General features: G+C 49.3%; 1 protein-coding gene across 3 annotated transcripts in view; it reads left to right on the top strand.

The window, feature by feature from the left end:
- Positions 1 to 24,132, top strand: part of CRTAC1 (cartilage acidic protein 1) — a 38,029-nt gene extending 13,897 nt beyond the window's left edge. For all 3 annotated transcript variants that reach the window (XM_079976595.1, XM_079976593.1, XM_079976594.1), the window contains exons 3-16: positions 3,327 to 3,523; positions 6,418 to 6,548; positions 7,192 to 7,348; positions 8,622 to 8,756; positions 9,367 to 9,506; positions 10,419 to 10,555; positions 11,221 to 11,303; positions 12,453 to 12,553; positions 12,683 to 12,851; positions 14,048 to 14,196; positions 16,834 to 16,876; positions 17,146 to 17,289; positions 23,178 to 23,303; positions 23,757 to 24,132. In XM_079976595.1, coding sequence (XP_079832721.1) covers positions 3,327 to 3,523; positions 6,418 to 6,548; positions 7,192 to 7,348; positions 8,622 to 8,756; positions 9,367 to 9,506; positions 10,419 to 10,555; positions 11,221 to 11,303; positions 12,453 to 12,553; positions 12,683 to 12,851; positions 14,048 to 14,196; positions 16,834 to 16,876; positions 17,146 to 17,289; positions 23,178 to 23,303; positions 23,757 to 23,887 — 1,843 coding nt within the window. In that variant the 3' untranslated portion in view covers positions 23,888 to 24,132. The remainder of the gene's footprint in view (positions 1 to 3,326; positions 3,524 to 6,417; positions 6,549 to 7,191; positions 7,349 to 8,621; positions 8,757 to 9,366; positions 9,507 to 10,418; positions 10,556 to 11,220; positions 11,304 to 12,452; positions 12,554 to 12,682; positions 12,852 to 14,047; positions 14,197 to 16,833; positions 16,877 to 17,145; positions 17,290 to 23,177; positions 23,304 to 23,756) is intronic.

The following is a 24,132-nucleotide window of genomic DNA, read 5'->3' as shown; positions in this document are numbered from 1 at the left end:
CTCCTGAGAGAGGGGCGGAACTGTCTTATCCAATAAAGTTTCTTAGCTGCTCAGATCTAGAGTGCTCTGGATCACAGACTGCCACCGTTCTGGAAAGACCTTCACCATAGCCTAGGCAGCACTGTGCTTTTCAGTGGGGTGCATGTCCAATTGGGCAAAGGCTATGCCAACCACAAAAACGTCACATAGAAATAAGACTTTGGAAGAACTCAGAGCGGGGGGCCACTAGGGGGCGCATCGGAAGATGGCTGACAATAACATCTCTCCGACCCACACAAGGTAATTTGGAGGCTATGATGGGAGTAATTAGCCTCCCTACCCCCCCCCAGGATGGTGGGGGGGACTGCCTTGCCTGCTGTGCCCTACACCACCCCCGAATTTGTGGGGATGGGGGCACTAGGCACAAAGCCCTCCTGGGGGATTCCGGTGCTCCTGGACGCCGTCCCTGATCCACGCCACTAGCTGCAAGAACTTCAAAAGAAACAATTTGGATGAAGGAATGCACATATCTCAAGGAAGAAGGGGGAGTAAAGACTGCTAACAGAAGAGATCTCTGATAAAATAAGACGAATCGGAGGAACAAGAGAAATCATGAGAAGATACGCCAAGACTCGGTATGGCAAATGACTGATGGGGGAGGGGGAAAAACTTTCCTTTCTTTCCTTATGTGATTAAACAAGAATCCCCTCTCCTCACGAGTCAGAAATGTCGTTTTAAGGACTTAAGCTGTGGATTTAAGGCTGTGTGGAGATAAACTTTCGAACCAAAGCATGTTTTAAGAAGAGTGTGGAATGTATAAGAGCTTTGCAATGACGCAGTTAAAAATGCCGTCGCCATATTGGGAAGTTCTGTCAGAGGACTTAAGTCTGAGGAGAAATAGAGAAATAGAGCTGTTTTTATATTGTGGGTGAAACTCCTCAGTGGGACTTAAGAGCGACAGTTTTGCGAGATTAACGATGGAAAGAGCAATGTTATCTATGAAGGCGATGATATATGGAAACCATCTCGATTTGAGGATTGGAAGAACGGAAAAATTCACACAGGATTATTATTGGTGTTTATCGGCTTAAGGAGACTATCAGAAGAGATCATAAAGAAAAAAGAGAAAATATATGAACAAGATGTGCTGTGGAAACAGCAAGATAAGACTGGATAGAATTATGAACTCTGTTTAGATTGATTTGGACTGATTTGGACATTAACGCAGTAGCAAGAAGATGATCAGAATCCCCCTTCGGATCTTGAAATATGGGTCCCCCCAACAAAATTTAAAATTCGGCTTTGTAATTCGGAATTTATGTGATGTGATTTAATTTGATTTGATTGGCCGGTTAATAATTTTTTTTTTTTTTTTTAAAGGAAGAACTCAGAGCAGCTGTTAACCCTTTTACATGGGATTCATCACACGAAAGCCTCCTTCCTATTCATGATTACAGATGGGGAGGAGGGGGAATAGTGTAGCCAGTCATATGAGAAAAGTTTCAGATCATCTGGCTATCATGTACTGGTTGAAATAATTGGGAAGTATCTGAATCCATGTTCTGTTTGAGAATGAAGAAATGGAAAGTGTGTACATTTATAGGAACTCATTCCTTCTGAGATGGCTTCAGTGATGGTGTGGTAGATTTCCCAAAGCCAGCTTTTTCTTCTCCCAAGTCTCACAGGCGCTAGCACTTTCAGGTGAATCTGGCCAATATATTGATATGTTCACCTCTGATGTTCAGGATTCAGCCTCCAATACAGCTATGGCTCTTTTTATCGATTGCGCTTCACTATCAGGCCCCAATCCTGATTCCCCTTGGGTGCTGGTGAGCGTTATTTTCTCCAGGGCTTTGTAACATTGTCCTCAAGGTTTCTCCCTCCCTACCTGACCTCCTTCTCCTCTGCTGTATTAATTTTCTCTCTCTAGACTGTGCATTTTCAGCCTTCACAAACTCCATGCTAACCACATTAGAGTCACACATCATTAGCTGCCAGATGAAACTGCTCAGGCGTTTCTGCAACTTCGCATTGTGTGATGTTAGCATGGATGGATGTCTAAAAGAATCCGGGTCTCATGCTGGATCTGACTATCAGGGTTCTGAGAAGCTGATTAACTGGACGTTTGGCGTGGGAGGGTGCCACTGGGCCGTAGCTGTCCTGAAGACGGGCAGGTGCCATCCCCTTACTATAAGTGCCAGCTGTTGCCTGGCAGGGGTTTCCAGACTAACCCAATGTCATAAGCCAGTTTGGCATTCAAGCTCCAGGTGGGTTGTGTTGATCCCCAAACTGACAAGGGGAATTTCAACCTGAATCTTCTGGGCATCAGATCTCTGATAGATGTTCAATGCTTTCAAATAAGCACCTCCCTTGCTTGCTTTACCAGCTGGTTTTTATTTCCTGGGAGCCCCAGTACTGCCTTTCTGGATCCCAGAGTCCTTCAATTTGAGTGAAATGAGTTAGAAAAAGGAACTCTTCTTCCATAGAGATGGGTGCCCCACAGCCAGAAGCCCACCTCCAAATCCTTATAATTTAACCCTGCAATTAGAAGAATAACCACCCACCATCTACCGCACGGTGGTCTGAAAATTTTACTGCCCTTTGCACATTTGAACATAGAACTGTAGAATTGTTCAGCTGGAGGGGATCCCAGGGGTTATGCAGTCCAACTGCCTGCAGTGCGGGAATGTCAACTAAAGCATTATGTATCAAACAATCATCTGTCTCACTTGGATATTCTTTTGGGCATATGGCTGAATTATATGAATGTGTAATATATGTTTAAATTAGGTATGATAGCTCATTCACATACATATTTTTCTGGGTTCTTGGTTTGTTCTTATTGTTCATGGGTGCTGATGGTTTCCCCCTTTTCTTTTCTTTACAGTAAAGTAAGAATTTAAAAACCTTTTTGCAGTGCTATCTACCTGATTTGGAACATCTACAGTGCCAGGTTTTATAGCAGGATTATAGTAATAGTAGATACTGTGCTCTGAAACGGAGCCAGCCATGAAACCCATGTTATGACCTTGGCCTTGCTGTTCTTTTTGTTGTGGGGATTCAATAGGATAGTCCCCTCATTTGCTGCCCTGAACTGCAGGGAGGAGAAGCATACAAGTGGAATAAATACAGACATTCTGAAGTCTCCTCCATGTTTGGCTTCAAGCTCCACTCTCTTTGTGACACATCCTTCCCTTTCCCCCAGGAATAGCAGTGCTGGGATGTGCCCTTTGCTGCCTCTCCCAGTAACCCCACGAAATGAGAATGGTGGAAGAGATCTGGTGGGAAGGGTCACTGCTACCTTGAAGCACCTCCCACATCACATTTCCCGCTCTCCATTCCTTCAGGTACAATGGTCCCAACCTGGTGCTGAAGTATGACAAGATGCGGGGCCGGCTGGTGAACCTTGCAGTGGATGAACGTAGCTCCCCATATTATGCACTGCGGGATCGCCAAGGCAATGCGATTGGTGTAACAGCATGCGACATTGATGGGGACGGGCGGGAGGAGATCTACTTCCTCAACACCAATAACGCCTTCTCCGGTGAGTGTGAAAGCTGTTCCTTCCTGACATTTGCCTGCCGGCAACCCAGTTAGCATATCCAGCTTCTCCTGTGCCCTATGAACTTCCTCGTCCTTGATATCTATCCATCAAGACCCACCTGCCTCTCAAGAATCACCTCGATCAGTCTTACATCTTTTACTAAGTTCTTGCACACCTACCCATTGTCTGCCATGAGCCATCTCCATTCACCTCTGCTGTGACGTGCCTATCCCATAATATCCATTAAACACGTGGTGCCCACCCATCAGTCCACATTCACTCACTGATGATGAAAACATGATGTTTTCTTCACAAACGATCCTATCATTAACAGTTCCTGGCATTTATCCTACAAACAGCAGAATGAAAAGGGAATGGGAGTGATCCACAGAGGGGCATGTGGCAGTGGTGGTGATGGCCAGTGGTCACTCTCCTTTCTTGGCTGATGTCCTGGCAGTGCAGGCTCCCCTCCTTCACACCATTGGCTTTGGGGCTCTTCACCTGCCAGCCCCGAGCCACTGACTCCAGTTCCCTGACCTTCGCTGGCCACCAGGGTGGGATGTTTCAAGGCTGGAGTTAATTTCCCAGCTGAGTGATTTTGTCGATTCTCTGGCAGCAGCGGGTGGCGAGGGGGGGGGAGGGAGAGGGGGGAGGAGAGACTTGGCTGCTGACTCAGGGCTTTGCCACATCTCTAGTTGCCAGCAGGGACTGCAGCTCCAGGAGCCCTGGGATCTCTGAGGGACAGGCAAGTATCTCACTGGGCAAGGAGACATCCTTTGGGACAGCATTGGGATTACGCAAGGGAGAAAGTAGTGAAACCCCAAAGCATATTCTTTCCCACCACCTACTGGCAATGCTGCAACCTAATGGTAGAGGGTCTAATATTTTCTTTTCTGGGAAGGTGGTTCCCTAATTCCTAGACTGCTGCTAAGAGATCCCACCTGCAGAGGTGGTGTTCGGCGTGCTTTTGCAATGCCTAGGTGTGACCAGCCTCAAAATACGCACTCTTGGTTCTGTCCCAAGGCCAAGCCCCTTCCTTGGGGCTAGTTAGGAATTGCACCCAAGTCAACAGACGCTTTGCTTGGATGGCTTCACATGTTCGAATCCTAGAAATATGTTGCTTGATCAGATCTGGCAGCCTGTGACTTGCTCTAGGGCAATGGTGGCCCAACTTGGCCCTCCAGCTGTTTTGGGACTACAATTCCCATCATCCCTGACCACTGGTCCTGTTAGCTAGGGATGATGGGAGTTGTAGTCTACACCATTTCTAGTTGGAATATATCTGGAAAAAATAAATGCCCTCCCACCACCACCGCTTTTCCTTTGGTCCAAAGCACTGCCTGGGGTCTCCGGAAATCTGCCTAGAAAAGCAACCACTTCCCCATCGCATCCTTCCTGAGAAGGGCTGGGCCCCTCACCTGCAGCATCGACCTGCTCTTGGCTCCACTTATCAGTCTTCCTGACACACCTAATTACTGCTTTGCAGCTGCCAAAGGCTCCCTAAATCAGCCATTCACATTACTCCTGGCATCAGGGCCCGGCCAGTGCCTGCCATTGATTTTCCCCTTTCCCTTTATGATGAACATGGCTCCGCGCTGCTCTGGCACATTTTACCTTAATGAGTTTATTCTTTTGGGCCTCCCTTACCAGCCCTTAAGCTTTGCTGGGGTTGCTGCATTCATTGTCGCGCAGTCCTGATCACAACCCTGCAGTACCAGAGAGCAATTAGGCATTGGGCGAGGTCGGCAGAGTAGGGGGAGCCCCAAAAGGTGGATGATCAGGAACGGGCATCTGTGGGCAGAGGGAATGCGATCCAAATGGGACAGCCATGAGGGTTCAATCTAGATCAGCATTCAGGGGTGCATTCATCACTTGCAAAGATCTGCATCTATGGGTGTCACACCTGCAGAGTGTAATGCTGCAGTCCAGAGCCAGGCTTGCAGCAAGTCTCTGCACTCCAAACCTCCAGTTGCTGGAGGCTTAGGGTGCCTCTAGACTGTCAGTATTTTGCAAAAGCAATTCAATTTAGATTTGTGCAATTCAAATGGATTAAAGCACTCTGCTGCCCTAGCTCAACAAACCCACTTGCAGGGGACTTTTTATAGTTTGGAAAGTGACAGCAAAATGCATTAAATAGTGTGGCATGAAGAAATGATTAATGGGAAGACATGTAAACACCCCAGAAGCAAATCAGGATGCATGTTCATTGGGTCCTTCCAGATGTCTCTTCTCTTGAATATTCATCATTAGTTGTGTTCATGATGGTGTCAGGACAGTTTTATAGGATCCCAGTTTCAGGCCTGTTCATTCCTGAAAAGGTTTCAGGACAGACATACTGCTTTGTTTGCAATAAGTGCATGTTCTGTAGCTCAGTGCCGAAATCCTGCAACTTTTCAGACCACAGAGGTTCGGGGTCAGTGAGTGTTTATCCACTTTTTGTTGCACTAAGCATAAGTTCTTCTTTCGATGGTGATGATGTTCTCCATGGGCATCACAGAACAACTCATAAAGCAGTAGATTTGAGGGTGGTGTAAACCCTCCACTAATGCGCAATTATTGCATCAGTGACATTTTGCAGAATATAGCCACAAAAAGCACCAGTCTGAAGGGACCCGTTGTCATATAACCTCCCCATAAACAAATCAGAACGAATGCATAGTCTAACCAGGCAAGATTTGTGCAAGCAAATCAGGATGAATGCTGAACAAACAGATCGTCTGGAGCATCAATTAGGGAGGGCCCGTAGCATAATTACACGGTTAGGACTCCAAAGAAAGTCATGCACAACCCAGACTGATTTCCTGTCTTGGGAGAAAAGGAGAGAAAGGGAGAGCTGATTCAGCACCTGGCCAGGAGACCCTGAAATGTCTTGATACCTTATCTCTCCTTCCCAGGTGTAGCTACCTATACAGACAAACTGTTCAAGTTTCGGAACGGGCGCTGGGAGGACATCTTGAGTGATGAGGTGAACCGGGGTGTGGCAAGCTGGTTTGCTGGGCGCTCCGTGGCCTGCGTGGACAGGACGGTGAGTGTGTGGAACAGGTTGGGGTGGGTTGGCTTGAGGCTGTGATTTCAGGGCTGTGGGTCAGGCCCACGGGGGGTGGGGCCAGCTGGGAGCCAAAGATGCACCAGTGCAGTTGTATGGAGGAGGGGAGGACATGGGCTTAGAGGGGCCTGCTCTCCACCCAACTTCTCAAGGCCGAGCTCTGCCTCCTCCTCCCCCTCCCTCACAGCTGTCAGGACTCCCATCAGGGACTGCCATGCCAGGCGGGTGCCGTGCTGCTGATAAACACAGCCTGTCTAGGTGATTTATGCCCCTGTCACCTGCGCTTTCTTCTCCCTCTGCCTTGCGTGGCTTATTTTCAAACGATTATTGCTAAATCAGGGTGCCATGAGGGAAACAATGGGGGGGGGGACAAGGAGTGGTTGGAAGAGATGTCTGAGGCAAAACAGGGGAGCATGAAGAATGGCATCCCCCTGTTTGGAAGCCCATGGCTAGACTACGCCGCTTCTGCTCAGGTGCCCGCGAGTGGCTTTACCTTTATAGACTCATCCCTGTCAGGGCCCTGGGTGTGGCACCCTCTGCGTCTGTCCTCGTGCTGGGAAGAGAGGGGTCCAGTCCAGTGAAGACTCAGGCCTCTCACCTGCCCCCACATCCCTTCCTACAGGGCTCTGGCCGCTACTCCATCTACATAGCTAACTATGCCAGTATGAGAGTTGGGCCCCATGCCCTCATCGAGATGGACACAGCTGCCAGCGACCTGGAGAATGGCATTGTGGCACTGAATGATGTGGCGGCAGATGCCGGAGTCAACAAATTCACAGGTATGAGGGCAGAGGATTGTTCTCCCAAGAGCTAGCCCAACATAAGGGGAAAGGCTGTCGCTCAATGGTAGAGCTTCTGCTTTTTGCATGCAGAAAGTTCTAGATTCAGCCCCCAGCATCTTCAGGAAGGGAAAAGAGTTTCCTGTCTGAACTCAGTTGGTAGAGCATGAGACTCTTAATTTCAGAGTTGTAGGTTTGAACCCAGTGTTGGGCATTGCATTGCAGGGGGTTTGACTAGATGACCCTTGTGGTCCCTTCCAACTATACCATTCTGTGATTCTATGACTCTAAACACTGAGCTAGATGGGCCTGTGGTTTGGCCTAGTATAAGGTAGCTTCCTATGTTCCTATACGTGGCTGGGCATTGCGAAGAGTGACAGAGCTCCTCTAGCAACAGCCACATATGTCCACCATTTTGTTTTCCCACAATGCCTCAGATGTTCTATTGTTGGAGAAACACACAGATCCTGGATATTAGGAAAACTAAAATAGCAGTCAAAAGCCAAGTTTGGCCAACTAAGCCCAAGCCTCCAGTATAGGGAGGTGTCAGGTCCTGGCTGGATGGTGAAGAGTGGTGGAAGACACCAGTTGGGATACCACCACCACCCCATTGGAAATCCCAGATAGGGAAGGATCAGAGCCAGGACATTGGTGGTGGGACACTGAGGTGAGATCGGGGGGGGGGGATTGGAAGGAGATGCTAGATACTGAAGGGACAACAGGGTTTAGTGAGCAGGAGGAACCTGTGACAGGCAGCAGTTCAGACTCTGAGGCTGAAGCAGAGGAGGGTGGTCAAGAGACTACTGAAGCATCCTGGGAGTTTCCCTCCCCAGCTGCGACAAGCTCCCTTCCCCCCTTCTCCCCAAGAATGTGCAGGATAATAAGGAGGGCAGACCAGAGACCAGAGGTACACGGACACAGTTTGAGGCTGCCTAGGAAACATCTGGGAGAGGAGGAGTGGAAGGCAGGCACCTTCAGTCCTGGCAACTGGGATGTGTTGCTGAGCTGTATGCCATTTTTGTCTTGCTCTCAGTCTCTATGGCAGTGAACTGCCACTGACTATTTTTGTAATAATTGTGGTGAAGACTTCTGGTGAAGACTGGGCCCCAACATTCAAGTGAAGTTCAATAATTGTGAAAAGAGGTGTAAGGGAGCAGGAGAGCGGACCAAGAAGTGGATGGCTTGATGATTTCGAAACATCTCGACGGGAACCTGTCCCACCTGTAATGCCCATATTGCGCTAACTTCTGGTTTTCATTGTTCCTCTTCCCAGGGGGCCGGGGCTTGGCTGTGGGGCCCATCCTGAGTGAAGCAGCCTCCGACATATTTTGCGACAACGAGAACGGAGCCAACTTCCTCTTCAAGAACCAGGGTGACGGTACCTTCATAGACGTAGCGCCCTCTGCTGGTGAGTGAGTGGCAAGGGTGAGGGTGTCATCGGAAGCCATTAGCTGTGGGTCAGAACTCACCAGAGCAGCTGCTTGGCCCTCTTTCATCCTGGCGGGGTCCTGCCATTTCCCTGCCCCTCTCCTTGCCTGCTGGTGTGTGTGTGATGTCAAGTGCCTGAGGGCTCAGCCACCACCAGTAATTGAGCGTCTGGCTGATCACTGGAGTTTAACGAGGTGTCAGGGTGGCATCCATCACCGTGGTGCTGCTGATGACACCTATTCCCTTTAGAAACACTCCTTCCTTGTCAGCAAGAGAATAGGAGTAGAGGGACCTGCGGGGAGAGGCGGGAAGGATGGGTTAGGTGTCCATGGGAATCTGCAGAGGTCCCCTGCCCCCTGCCTGTGGACTGCCTGCTCCACCAGCCATCCTCTGCCCCCTGTAGTCTGCCCCCCACTGTCCCTTGACAGGCTGAATTTGAGCCACTTGGGGCAAGAGCTGCCTGACAACCTCTGAGCTGCTCAACCTCTGAGCCAGGCATCAGCAGAAGGGAAGGCTCAGTTGAGTCCACAGCGTCCTTTTGCCTTCAGGGCACTCTCAGCCCTGCTGACTTCCTCTGCCGCCTCCCACAGGCCTGGATGACCCCTACCAGCACGGTCGGGGCGTGGCACTGGCCGACTTCAACCGCGACGGCAAAGTGGACCTGATCTACGGTAACTGGAACGGACCTCACCGGCTCTACCTGCAGATGAGCGCAGGTGGGCGCTTCCGAGTAAGTGTCACGTGGAAGAGGGAGGTCCCAAAACGCTGAAAGGCCTGGGCTGTGAGCAGGGAAGTGGTGGGATCAGGGAGGGAGAGTCCAGTCCTTGGAAGTGCCTAAGAAAGAGTGGAACAGAGAAGCCTTACTCAGGCATTCAGTGAACGCTTGGTGTTGGGGAAAGATACAGTGTGTGGGGTGTGTGTTTTTGTGCAAGGCCATGTGGGCCAGCCACACTCCTAGCTCCCCCTCACCCCCCCCCACTCCACAAACACTTGCCAGCTTTCGTGCATTGACTCCTGAGGTTCTGGAGGAGGAGTCTTTGTGTGTTCAGCTGGATGCGCTTAGGATCAGGAACGTTGTGCAATTGAGAGTTCCCAGTTGCGGGCACACTTCCAAGTGCGCTCAGCTGAATATGCGAACCCTTCCCCTTCAGACCCTTCCTGCTCAATGTGCGAAGGCTGGGCTGGAGCAGGCAGGGATCCCCACTGCCACCGCCACTCGGCGCTCCCTCTGTGCTTTATTCCCCCCCCCCACACGCATTCTGGAAAGCCAGAGCAGAACTGCAGATCACCAAGGAGACTGCTGCCTTTGCCCCCAGCTGGGCCGCCAGATGTTCCTTGTTTTTAAAGGGTTGCCTCGTCTTTTAGACCCGCGGCTCCGCACCGTTGCTTATTCCTGCCGTGTCGACCAGGCAGCCTTTTTCTCTCCTTGGTTCCTTCCCCAGCTGCTGCCTTGCAAGAGACTGCAGTCTCTGCGCTGTGCCCAGCTCCTCCGGCTCTGCTCCCCTCCCCACTCCACAGCTCCCCTGTATTCTGGCCCTGCCAGCCACAATGCCTCCTGACCCCTCCCCTCCTTAGACCTGAACTCCCTCTTGGCCCTGCTCCAGCCCAAGCCCTGCCCCACTAACCCCCGTCCTTCCCCCAGGACATTGCCACGCCCAAACTGTCCATGCCATCACCCGTCCGCACCGTCATCGCTGCTGACTTTGACAATGACCAGGAGTTGGAGGTCTTCTTCAACAACATCGCCTATCGCGGCTCATCCGCCAACCGCCTCTTCCGGTGGGTGAGAGCCACGTGGCCACCAGAGGCTGGGGCAGTGGGCTCCCCATCTTACCAGGCTCCCGGGCACTGCAGGGAGGGCGACCCCCGCACCAGAGTCTGTCCTTAGGAAGTCCTGCATGCAGAACTTGAGAATATGGGGCGAGGGAGGGGGGAGGGCTGGATTCTGCACCCAGAATCTAGCGCCTTTTAGTTCCCCCACTGCCGTAACCCACAGGAGGGCGTGTTCTATCCTGCTCTGCCCTCCCTCCGGTCAGCTGACAGAGCTGTGACTGAGCTCCTTCCTACACCGCTACTAATACAGCAGTTCTGTTCCGCCTAGACCACATCCCTGGAGGTTCTGGCTTTCACTAATTAGCACTTATGCACGGTTCCCATTAATTGTAGGCAATCAATGGCTCGTTAAACAGAGCCGCTTACATTTCTCAGGCTAATAAAGTGATAGCAGCAGCATGTGGCAAATCTGGGCAGTCCGTGCGGAAACCTGTTGCTATGCGAGTGGGCAGGGCCCCTTTCTGGGAAGATAAGGATTTGGCAAGAGAGTGTGTGGGCAAAGGGTGGTGCCCACTCAGGAGTAGTGGTAGTAGGCTTGACTCCCATGACGGGCCCTTTTGTGGGAGGGAAGAGCGTCTTCTCTGCACTGGCACACTTCCCTTCTGCCACAGGGTGGTCCGCCGAGAGCATGCTGACCCGGCCATCGAGGAACTGAACCCTGGTGATGCTGTGGAACCCGAGGGGCGTGGCACAGGTGGGTCTCCACAATGTCTCTTGTGGAACATGATCATGTGGCTTGGCTTAGCAGAAGTGGGCTTAGTGAACAGAGGGGTTACTCTAACCACCAGACAGCCTGGGGTGGGGGCTTGTTCCAAAATTCGTATTTATATTCCACCCTGCATATAAATACCCAGGCACAAAACTCTCATGCTGCCACTCAACCCATTTCCCCTAGTGGTGAACCCTCCTTGCCTCTTCTGCCAGGAAGAATCCAGAGGTCTGACTGGCCAGCTTTTGGCTTCACTGTTAGCAGTTCCTTTAAAAGTCACACACTTCTTGTGTCCCAAAGAACTTACATCAACATCTGAAGAAGGGGTCATCAGCAGGGGGATGGATGCAGGGAGCATCTCCTCACTGCAGAGACAGCAGGCACTCAAAAGAGACAGGAGAGGATTGGCAGAGCTGGGGGCTTCGGTGCCCCATGAAAAGATCAGAACTTTATGATTTGGTGGGTGGAGGGGAGAGAGACAAAATATCCCCATGCCCCAAGACAAAAGGTCTGTGATCTGGTCACACATGCTTGGCCAACTCTTAGAGCAAAGCATGAAAGCAAAGTTTTATTATTATTATTATTATTATTATTATTATTATTATTATTATTAATTTCAGCACGTTTTGCAAAACATCTCTAAGTGACCTTCAAAATATTAAAATACAAAACAACTTACCAAACAGTAAGAATTCATAGCATATCATAACCCATAAAAATAATTGAAGTGTGCCTCCATCAAGAAGAAGCAAGATGACTCCTACCCCACTAAAGGGTGAAACCAAGCCAGGCCAGAATCTTACTTCATGACAATTACATTAAGATCCAGGGGTTGGCTGTGTGGAATTCCCACCCACCACCAAGACGCTGAAATCTTGAGTAACATTCGCAGAAATGATGCCGCCATTTACAAAGCCTTTGGCACCAGGAACAGAAACAGTTTCTGGGGTGAACAGGCACACAGATGGTCAGTGTCAGTGGAGGCAGTTTGGGTGGAATCATGGGGCAGAGATGTAAGAAGTCCTATTCCTTGACTCTCCTGCTGGATCTTATTCCAGCCATGTTTGTGGAAGGGGAATATGGTCCTATGGGTGCTAAACAAGACCTTTGCTTATGGACGTTGTGTCATTCCAGGGGGGGCAGTGGTGGATTTTGATGGCGATGGAAGGCTGGACCTGATCCTGTCACATGGAGAGTCCATGGCCCAGCCGCTTTCAGTCTTCAAGGTCAACGAGGTGGGTGCTGAGAGGTGCTCCTCACAATGCGCTCAGATCCCAGCCCACATCTGAGCAAGCATGGTCCACTCCTTCCTCCCTTTCGTACCTGCCCATTCCTTAGCTTAGTCTATCTGTCCATCTCCACAGGGCGCTGGCAACAACTGGCTGCGAGTGATCCCACGTACGCGCTTCGGGGCATTTGCTCGTGGTGCTAAGGTGGTTCTCTTCACGCGTCAGAGTGGTGCCCATCTGCGTATCATTGACGGAGGGTCTGGGTACTTGTGCGAGATGGAGCCCGTTGCCCATTTTGGCTTGGGTGAGTGCGGAGGAGTTGGAAGCAGGGCTTGGAGCCTGAGCGGGGTGTGTGCCCTCCCAGGTCTCTTCCCGTCCTGTCCATCTTCACGGCCATCCCAATGATGCTTCTGAACTTCCTGAATCCCCTCTGCCACTCATCCCTGATAATACCTGCCCTGCGCTACCAGAACACATTGCAAGCTATGCAGGCATTTGTTTCTGTCCTTCCTCTAACAAACTCCCTTCAGTCTGAAACCTCTGCCTCTAGGCATAATACCCCATCTTTGACTTCTCCCAAGTCTGCTAATGTTGCTGGAAAACAGGGTAGATTTGGTGAAACCTACCTATCCCCAGTGTGCAGCCAGTGTGTTGTAGTGGTTAAGAGCGGTGGACTCGTAATCTGGTGAACCGGGTTCGCATCTCCGCTCCTCCACCTGCAGCTGCTGGGTGACCTTGGGCTAGTCACACTTCTTTGAAGTCTCTCAGTCCCACTCACCTCACAGAGTGTTTGTTGTGGGGGAGGAAGGGAAAGGAGAATGTTAGCTGCTTTGAGACTCCTTAGGGTAGTGATAAAATGGGATATCAAATCTAAACAACTCTTCTTCTTCTTCTTCTTCTTCTTCTTCTTCTTCTTCTTCTTCTTCTTCTTCTTCTTCTTCTTCTTCCTCTTCTTCTCTTTTTTCAAAACATTTGGAAAGTCTGCCTTTAAAAAGCAAGTGGCAGGAGCTTGCCGTCCTAAAAAGCAGAGCGGACGTGCGTTGCAGCGAGGCCCCTGCCTGCCCCCTCCAGCTGTTCCTGCAGAAGGGACGGCATGTCTCCACACCTCATTACTCTTCCACAGCCCCGAGGTGGCCCAGCTTAGTGGGGCCTGGCCGGGTTAGACCACACTGTGAGTTGAGAAGCCAAGTGGCACGGGAAGTCAGAGGGCCCGTGCCCCACAATGCCCCACATCCCTGCTCACAGCTGGCCTTGTGCCCAAGAGCCATGCTAGTGTTGGCTCAGAGTGCTTGATGGAAGGACATGAGCCTCATCACATGCCAAGTTCTTTCATCTCTGCAGGAAGAAATGGTTGAAAGGGGAAAGAGGGAAAGGAAAGCACAGACCACCGCATGGGAGGAAGATGGTTCTCCAGAGCAATTCAGATCCCTGGGTGGGCTGCCAGGGTTTTTTTGTTTATCTCTCCCGGGCTCAATCCTTCCTTGCTTTTCTTCCCTGTAGGACAGGATGAGCCTACCAGCCTGGAGGTGACTTGGCCAGATGGCCGGGTGATCAGCCGGTCGATAGCAAGCAGCGAGATCAATTCCGTGCTGGAGATCCCCTATCCCCGGGACACTCCGGGATCACCCCTTACCATTCTGCCTCTGGAGGTGAGCCCTGCCTTTGCCAGCCATGTGCATGTTACTTAGAATGGATCCCTCCTCAATTTCACCCTTTCCTCTTTGAAACATTTTTACGTTTTCTCATCTCACTGAGAAAAAGGGCCATGCAAAATCCTGCTGGAGGCTCTGTGCTGACAGAGGTATTATTTTTGTCCCCTTAGAAAGGCAAATTGCAAACCTAAGCTGTGTTTCCTGCATAAGGCATGTCAAGAATCCTCGTCATAAGGACCCCCTCCAGTAACAAATTCAGTGCCCCCTTGTTGAAAGAAACGGACATCAAAAGAGCCACTGAGGGTGTCTCAGCAGGCAAAGGGGAATCCTGAGCTTAACAGAAGTGCAAATAAATAAATCTAAAAATAAAATATCAAAAGAGGGCAATTCCCTGTCTCTTAAAAGAAAGTGAAGGCTGAATGTGTTCACTGGTACCTAAGATTTGCAGTTTGCAGAGTGTCATAAAAAAAAACCCAATAGAAATTGGGAGAGAGTGACTTGCTTCAGCTGCTTGTGACTTATAGCATGCTGAAAGAAGATGCACTGCAATATTTTTTGTAGGGGCCTCTTCTCCCTTCTTAAGGGTGAACTGTGGTGGTTGAGTGCCTGTCAAGTAAAATGGGGCCACCCAAAATTAAGACAATGACTTCCAAGTAGTTGGAGGGGGCCCTAGATTTGCGGAAGAAGTTACATTTGGGGACTGAAAGAAAAGGACAAGCTCACAGGCTGCTATTGGGCAAGGTTTTCTCTCTCTTTCAAATGTCATTTTCTTTTAATGGACAAACTTGGTGGTTACTTGCCCAGTTAGGCAACAGGAGTGTGTCCACTTTCACATAACCTCCCCCCCCCCAAAAAAGAGGACACAATTTGGCATAAAATTTGCAAATGTCAAGTTATACATATAGATGCAAACTGAAAAACAATTACTATCATTTAAACAGAAATACAGGTGGGAAGACTCTGGCCAGGTAACCTGTGTATCTGCTCTGGCTGCTGTTTAGATGCTAGCTACAGGTCCAGGGCCCCTGCTCACTTCCCCTTCTTAGAGTTCCTTATTTTTAAATTGGACTTGGACCAACCAGACCTTTGATTTCCTGCTTGGCAGGGGGTTGGACTCGATGGCCCTTGTGGTCTCTTCCAACTCTATGATTCTATGATTCTATGATTAGACTCCTTAAGACTGATCAGCTGGCCTAATTTCCTACTCCTATGCTATGGGGTGGCATACAAATGCCACTAATAACACCAGTTATTTGAGTCTGTTCCCTTTGAGTGGTCTGTTTTGGAGCTCCCTGATTTGTGGCAGCAACAGTTCAAGTGATCAGGGAGGCTGTAAACCAGCCGAAGGGGCCTTGGTGTGCTAGACAGATAATAACTGAAATGACGTTTCTACAAAATGTGCTTCTGTCAGCTCAGTGAATTTCAACACTAGAGTTGCAGCGGAAGGGGGCACAGAATGGCTAGACAGTCCGTGCCAAAAAGTTCTGCAACACGACTTCTTCAGCTCTGGCTGCAGCAGGAATTGCTGGAGTTATTCCTAGTGAAGTGGTCCAGAGCAGACTTTGTCCTTCCCCTGCTCTGCTTCCTCTGCTGCCATCTGTCAAGTTGACCAATAAAGGCTGCTGAAGTTTGCAGAGAGAACCTGAATATTCACTTGCTTTGAAGAAAGGTCTAGATATGAATTTGTACACCATCATCAGATAGTTGGACCAGTCATGTTCTGGTGGATGGGCAGCCAGACGAGGGCAAGCTATGTAGGTTAGATAACCTCTCTGTTTGGTGGATGCTGAGTTGTGAATTCTCCGTGTTCAGTGGCATATTTACTAGATGTTAAGAGGACCTGCATCTACACAATGGAAATGATCAAGACTCGCTCCTGCCCATCCTCCCAAAGAAGCCCACTATCCAGAAATCTGACGTGGGTCCTTTACTGTGCATTATAGGAAATCACTTGCAAAGGATGCCCCATTTTCTTTTTTAGAGGAAGCGGCTCTGAATGTGAACCCATTTGTACATATGGATTTCCCCTTCCATTGAAGTGAAGTGGGAAGACCACTTGTCCCAACGGGTTCCATATGTGAATCGCAGAGTCTGGGTTTGGGTAGTCTGGCTGTAGCATTACTCCCACTGCTACACAGAACTGTTATAAATACTGGAGAGACGTGGAGTTGCAGCAGAGTATGTCATCCCCTCCGTCACAGATCTTAAGAAGTCTAGAACAGCATGAAACCGACCCTTTCCTTCTTTGCTGCCCAGATTGCAGGACAGTGAATTTGCCCATTGCAAAACACTTGGAGGTGAAGAAATAGGCACACAAGGCAATTGAGACCTTGGGGAATGATTGGGGAACTCATCTCATCTCCTGCCAGCTGTGAAAGCCCAACCTAGGTTCCCCTGCTGTTTTAAAGTGTTGAGCAGAAACTTTCCATATACCTTTTCAGAACTGAGATGATAACAAAAAGAGACTTAAGGGTTGAGAGCTACCACATTAGCTGCTATATGGTCTGAGGCAGCCACACAAACCCCCTGATTTCCTGGAAATAGCATCTTGGAGGAGGCAAGGCAGAGAGGGAGCCGAGGCTGGGAGGCAATTAGGCAGCACACAGATAACACATTTCTCTCTTTCTCCTGCAGTGTGGCCAAGGCTTCTCTCAGCATGAGAACGGGCGATGTGTTGGTGAGTCACCTGCAAGGGGCAGCTCAGTGAATGGTGCTCGGGTGCAATTTCCTCTACCCACAACTGGGCTCAATGGGGCACGAGGCGGGCTCTTTGTGGCAGCCGTCCACAGCTGCACAGCGATAGTCTCTGGGGATAAAGCAACAGCCCAACCATGGTGTTAAGAGGCTGTTGTTAGATTCCGTCCTGTCCTGGGCCTCCGTCACACTCTCTTTCTCTCTCTTTACCCCCCTCCCTCCCTCCACCCGCCCTCTGCCCCCTTTTCTCAGATATGGATGAGTGTGCAGAATTCCCCTTTGTCTGCCCCAGGGGCAGGCCCATCTGCATCAACACATATGGCGGGTACCGTTGCCGCAGCAACAAGCGCTGCAATCGCGGCTTTGAGCCCAACGAGGACGGCACAGCTTGCGTTGGTGAGTGATGGCTTTGGCAGAGCAGAGGGAGGGAGAGAGAGAGGCGCTCCCCACAGGGGCTGAGCCCTCCCTTGAAGCCACCCGAGCAGTGGAAAGTTTACCTGAGATTTCTTTATTTCATAATCCCAAGAAGGGAAGGAGCAAGGGAAAGCAGTGAAGCCAGTGAGGTCCTGAGCTTGGAATCATGATCTCTGTACGTTGGCCAATGAGAAAATGGTGTGGGGTGGGGTGGGGGGCCACTGTAGCGCCTGCTTTGTATGCCGTGTTAGGATGCCTGAGCAAAGGAGGAGAAGCGGTAAAGTATACCTTCGGGCCAAATAAGGCATCTGGCATCAGGCATGGGTCTGGAAAAGCGTAATAGTTGCCGAACAGCTGCAAAGCAGTGGGCAAAGAGTGCAATTTGCAGGGACGTGTGGAAATGGGTGCTTACCCCCCCCCCAACACCTGTTGCTTTCCTCGGTATGTTGCTTTTACTCTGTAGGTAGGGTTACCAGGCCCTTGTCAGGCAGCAAACATTTGGTTTAGCCCCTGAAGACCTCCTTCTTTGCCAACCGCCACTAACTCTTGCCTTGTCTTTCTCTTTCCTTCTCTCTGTCTCTCTTTCTGTTTCCCTCTCTGTGCAGCTCAAGTGGCCTTTTTTGGTGGATACCCTTCCTCAGGGAGCTGGCTGGGCCCCATCTTGCCCTCTGCCCCTCTGCTTCCACTTTGCCTCGGACTCTGCTTTCACTCCTATGCACTTTAAGCCTTGCCAATAAAGGACAAAAAGCAGCCTTTATAGATGGAAGTGGCTTCCCCTGTAATCCTCCCCTCCAACCTCTCTCATCCAGTCTTCTCATGGTGGTCCCTGGGAACATGGACTGAGGTGGGGGCAGCCATCTTTGCAAAGGGCACTACGCAGCCCGGCGGACGACACTCTCTCACTAGTGTCACACCCCTTGCATGTTTTCTGAGAAAACAAGACAGGGCAGAGGCCCCACCAATGCTTTGTCTCCTCAGAGTGGCTGCCATCTTCCTAGGAGCTTGCCTTTAACCAAGATGGCGGCTCCCGCTGGTAGTTGCTTGCTTGGTTAAAACTGATAACAGTTACCCTGTGCCTGCTGGTTTGGCCTGTGACATGATTGCTTCCCTTCCCTCCTCCTCCTCCTGCTCCCCCAGCCCGACTGGACCGGGATTCACCTTGACCTTGTCTTACCAGTGTGTGTCTGAAGTTTGAACCCACCCGGTCTCTCAGCTCACTCCACCCAATAAACTCTACACTGTCTATAAGCACCTGCTTGCAGCTATGCTTGGGGGTATGGGGAATGCGGGGCCACAACTTATATTCAGAAGATCAACGTGGGCCAAGAATGAGGTGGTGCCAAGCTGTGTGCCAGTTTCCTTTTGTGAGAGACACGTGTGAACCTTCAGGGAGATGGGTAGCCATAACAGCCGCAGGGCAAATGACTGCAGGCATTTGCATGGGACTTTGGCTACACATGAGGAAGCTTCAACTTGTAAGACAACTGCATGTTGACTATTTGCCTCCCAGCCAAGGCCATGCCATTCTACTATTTAGTAGCTCAGTTGTTTGAGCTGTGGTGACTTCTTCCCTATGCAAACAGCTCGACCAAATTCTTTAAGCCCTTGCAATTTTGATCACGATTGCAGAATCTGTGGTCCTCCAGATGTTGTTGGAGTCCTACTGGCCTAATAGTCAGGGATGATGGGAGCTGTAATCCAACAACAACTGATTTTTGTTAGATTAATCCTGATTCATAACATGCCCACAACAGAAGTGAGCAAAGCGCTCCATACCAAAGATTGTTACAAGGCAAAGGTAAGGGCGTCACATGGAAAACAGGTTTCCAGCATGGCCAATGCCTATTATACTATGAACACCATAACTGTGAAGGGGATATGCATGTTTGTAAATATGCAATGCATATGTAAATAAAATGAATAAAAATGGGCATTACCCAGGGTGTCTTGATTGGCCATGATTTCTCCTTTGTGTTGATGGCTGTGCATTTCCCATTCTCAAGTTATTGTGCTCCTGCCTTAGACACACTGAAAAACATGGTTGCTACAAAAAGCATTCAGTAAAGGAAGCCTAGAAGGCTCGGACAAGCGATCTGTGCCACAAACCAGGAGGGGGAAAGGGAAAAGGCAGAAATCCATATAGGTACCGATCAACCTGACTTGGTAGAAGATACCTTTGCAAACCCTTGTGAGGTATCAAACCATTATCCTTGGACTACAAATGTCCCGTGTTCCTGCCTCCCATCCATCACTGCCCCTTCATTTCCATGCTTTTGTTTGTGTGTGTGTGTGTGTGTGTGCTTCAGCAGTCGAAGGGAGAGGACAGTTGGCATGCTGTGTGCCAGATGCGAGAAGCACTGGAAAATGTAACTCCAGTAACCTATGCCAATATTTCTGGGAAACTACATTTCCCAGTACACCTTGCGTCTAACACAGAACCATAGCAGCATGCAGACAGTAAAGAGGGAAGGGGAGAAAGAGACCCCTCTCCCTTTCCCTGCGTTGGAGGAGCAGCAAAGATACACGCAGAGGAACAAGGGGCTTGAGAGGGCATAGACAGGTGAATGGGTATGGGTTGCCATTGTGAGGGTTTGGATAAATTTATGGATCTTGTCATTTTTGGGCACAAGTGTGTCTGAAACAGGCTTGGAACTGAGTTCAACATACTTCTTAACTATTTTCTGAATTAGGAGTGGGATAGTTCATTCCTGCTCCTCATTCCCTACCCAGCTCAATTCCAAACCAAGTTCATTCATCACTACCAATGAGTGATTTTTTTTGTTTTGTTATTAAGGAGAGAAAAGAAACTCACACCTTTTGGAGAGGGTTAATTATTTCCTGACCACATTTGACTGTTCCTGAAACCTAAGATGATGCTTCTCATTCAACACCCTTCATAAGTTTATCTGGCTCTCTTTTGACTAATGGCATTACTCATCCTGCTTCTAGAGATACAGTTTCAGAATTTCATTCCATACATCTTTGTCTCATTTGCAGCCTAAATATGCTTCTTGCGGAGAGAACAGATCCCTTTGCTATTTTTGCTCGTAGAATCCTAGGACTGGAAGGGGTCTTGTAGGCTGTCTTCTAATGTGGGGAGCCTGTGGATTGCTCTCTGCTTAACTACAATTCCCATCATTTCTAGCCATGGGCCATGGTTTCTGGGGCTGATGGGAGCTGCAGTTTAGCAGAATCCCCACGCCTTACTTGATGTAGGAAATCTAAAATTACATCAAAATTAAACCCAAAATCCCAACAGTCAGCCATTCAGCATCTGCTTAGAACATGTCTAGGGAAGGAGGGCCCAATCCCCACTGGACATGATTAGTTCCATTGCCAAAGTTCTCTTAGCACTGAGAAGATTCTCCTAATGTTCAACCAAAATCTACCACACAGTAATTTAAGTCCATTAGGTCTACTTCTGTCCTCTGGAATGCAAAGCTTTTGTGGTTCTTCAGCTTTAACAATCCTCTCTCCAATATGATGTAGAATCAAATCCAAGATATCATGACCTCTTGGGGCTCTCCTCTAGAGGATTCTGTTTCCTGAAGCCTTTATTTGTTTGCCTGAAGTCCTGTCACATCTCTGGCATTGTTGCCAGGACCCACATCTCCCTGATGGGAAATTCAGTTGGCCTTGCACTGCTGTGAAGCCTTTGTCCTCTTGAAAAGCAGGACTGCTTTTTCTCTGCAACCATTTCACCTGTACAGAAGGAGCTGATCGATTTGGCCAGACTAAGCCACAGAACAACAAGCCTCAAAGTCTGGTGTCGCCAAGAGAAAGCACCATTGCTACAGCACATCATTTATTTGCTGCATTTCATGAGGGTCAGAACAGCTTCCCTTTTTTCCATGCACTTCATGTTGCATTTCTGCTGAGGACTCATTCAGTTGTGAGTCCACAGGGCAATTTTGCAGGAGGGCGTGTACATAACTAATGATTCTATCCCACCCTAGCCTCTTCCTATCCCTGACCTTCTCCATCACTGTTATCAGTGAAACTAACACAAGAAACATAGTAAATAAGAGGCAGAGAGGAGGCAGGGCACCAAGAGCTCCACATCATGGCTGATTTAAAAATCCCCCACCCAGTCTTCTGCACTAGGTATGGGTTTACCTGCCCTAAAAATCACATTTGAAATACATCTTGGGCAGGAAGCTAAAAAGGCTGGGCGCAATTGTTCAGGGATAATTTGAATCTGGGAAATCTTTATTTACAGTGTGTGTAGAGAGTGTGAAGAATCACAGAATCATAGAATGGTAGAGTTGGAAGGAACCCAGGGGTCATCTAGTCCAACCCCCTGCAGTGCAGGAATCTCAGCCAAAGCTTCCATGACAGATGACTATCCAACCTCTGCTTTTAAAAACCTCCAAGGAAGGAGAGTCCACCACCTCCCGAGGGAGACTGTTCCACTGTCAAACAGCTCTGACTGTCAGAAAGTTTTCTCCTTTCTTGTAACTTGAAGGCATTGGTTTGATGTGGGGCTCCAGATTCTGAACACCTCATCTGGGTTCCAGTCCAGGTTGGAGACATCGGCCATTTGGTAGCCCATTAGGTGCCTTCCAGTTCCATGATCCTGTGCTTCTGGTCCCATTTTAAACCCTCAGAGGTCTTTGCTGCTGATTTATATGGCCATGTTTCTTAGAAAGGTAAGTCCCCAGATATGTCTAAAATTGAGAGAGAGAATTAACATACCACTATGCTGCTGATGGAGAGAAATGCATGTAGATCCCATGATAGTTTGATTGGAAGCAGACCTCAGGGGATAAACAGTGGCAATACAATGTCCACATACATGCTGTGTGAGTCACATGTTCACAAGTGTGTGCCTGAATGAACCAGAAATGTGAGTGAACGTTGGTGTGCCACACAAGGGTGCTGATAAGTGTTGGCCTTGTCACACCTTATCATTCTTTGCTATATGCTCAAATGTGTATTTGGGTATTATGTGCCTCCGTGAGCTATGTGTCTGGATTGTGTGCCTTGCCTAGTTCTAGGGAACTGAACTCTTGAGGGGCTCTTGCTTTCCATGCACCTGACCCAGCAGGGGCACTGAGATACCTACAGCTGGAGTAGAGGCTGGAATCCCGATCTGCCGCATCACCCCCTTGCTCTGTTGCGAAAGTCACATACTCTGGGCACCTGAGCTGTGGTTCCATAGAGTTTCCATTGATCAATTAATAAGTAGACATGTCACTTGGTCAGATAAGTTTGAGAGCACAACCTGAAGGAGTGACCAAGCCTTTTCTTGCTTCTTTGCTGCATATCCAGATGGCAACAATCAGACAGGACACTGGTGCCCTCTGGAGGAGAAAAAGAGAGAATCAGAAGCCTATCATTGCAAGCTTCCCCACACCAGAGTAGTGGACATGAGGAAACACCACTTTCCCCTGCTAAGTGCTGGTGCCTGGATAGTCTCTCAGATCATCTCCTTGGAAACAGAGCACAGTTCATGCTCTTGATAAAACTTACTTCACTGTCCACTGGGTGCAAAATGGCTTTCCTCTGGAGTGTCTTTGGAGGCTTCACTTACCTGCTAAATGGCTAAATATAGGGTGCCACCTGAGCCATCTGTCACAAAGGTTTGCTGCCCCAATGAGGTCTGCATAATTAGTTGCCATGGCCAGGTTTTCACCACCACCCCACCCCACCCAGCAATTTGGGGGTGGTGATGGTCATGGGAATTTGGGGCACTTTTTTACAAGACTGACCCTGAGGGTATCAGGAATGGGAATCTAACCATGTTTTCCCCAGTGGTAATAGCTGTCTGAGAGGTGCCCATGAGGTCTCCTCATGAGGTTGGAGACACGTGTGTGAACAGGAACACTTAACCACTGCTGCGCTCACTATGATCCTTCCTCTCTGCCCAGACATAAATGAGTGCACCTATGGTCTGCATAACTGCAGCCACGTCTGTGTCAACACACAGGGTGGGCATTCCTGCCAGTGCCACCCTGGCTTCAAGACTGATCCCCAAGATGCCAACAAGTGCCTGGGTAAGTTTTTAAATTGTCTTTTATTAATATTAATCCTTTTTGTAAACCACTGCAAGCTTTTATTACAAACAAGTAGTTTATACATTTTTTTGGGGGGGGGTTAAAAAATAGTAGCCAGTATCTGCTGAGTAGGCCAGCAGCTGTTGCTCCAAAAAGTCTGCAAGCAATGAGCCAGACCACCAGACCTTCCATGGTGGCAGGCATTGCCATAGCATGTCCTCTTCTAGATCTCTCTGAGGTGTTCCATGGCACAAAACTGTGGAAGAGCCAGGTCAGTGACTACCTCTTGCAATAGGGAGTAGGGTAACCGTTTGCTGCAGGCATCATTTTTTCATCTGCAAGGGGTAGGCTCCAAGGAGCTGGTTTTCCCTGCTGCTGGGCACTCCGTTGAAATCCCCGCTGGTATCTGCTCCTCCCGCTGGGTGAAATATGTCTCTTCCTTCTGTTTTTCAGATGTAAATGAGTGCAGAGAAAGACCGGCCCCATGTGATCACATCTGCCACAATGAGCCTGGCTCTTTCCATTGCCACTGCCAGCAAGGCTTCTCCTTGGGGGCAGACAGACGGCGCTGTGTGAAGAACTGATTCAGTGGCAATGGTGTTCCACTGTGGGCGCTGCCAGCTGGAGTGCATGCCCGGCATTAGTGGCTCGTGCGATAGACAACGCCCAGCTTCTGTATGGCAAAAAGGACAACTTCTCTCCCCCGAGTTAGTGATTCTACTTCCTCCAGGCGAACCCACTAGGACCTGTTTGGAGAACCGAATCACCCTTTCCTTGCTTTTCTTGAATAATAATAATAATAAAGCTCTTTCCTGACTCTCGCGAAGAA

This window comes from Podarcis cretensis (genome assembly GCF_951804945.1).
Source record: "Podarcis cretensis genome assembly, chromosome: 5".
Taxonomy (NCBI): Eukaryota; Metazoa; Chordata; class Lepidosauria; order Squamata; family Lacertidae; genus Podarcis; species Podarcis cretensis.
This window is presented reverse-complemented; position numbering and strand designations above follow the sequence as displayed.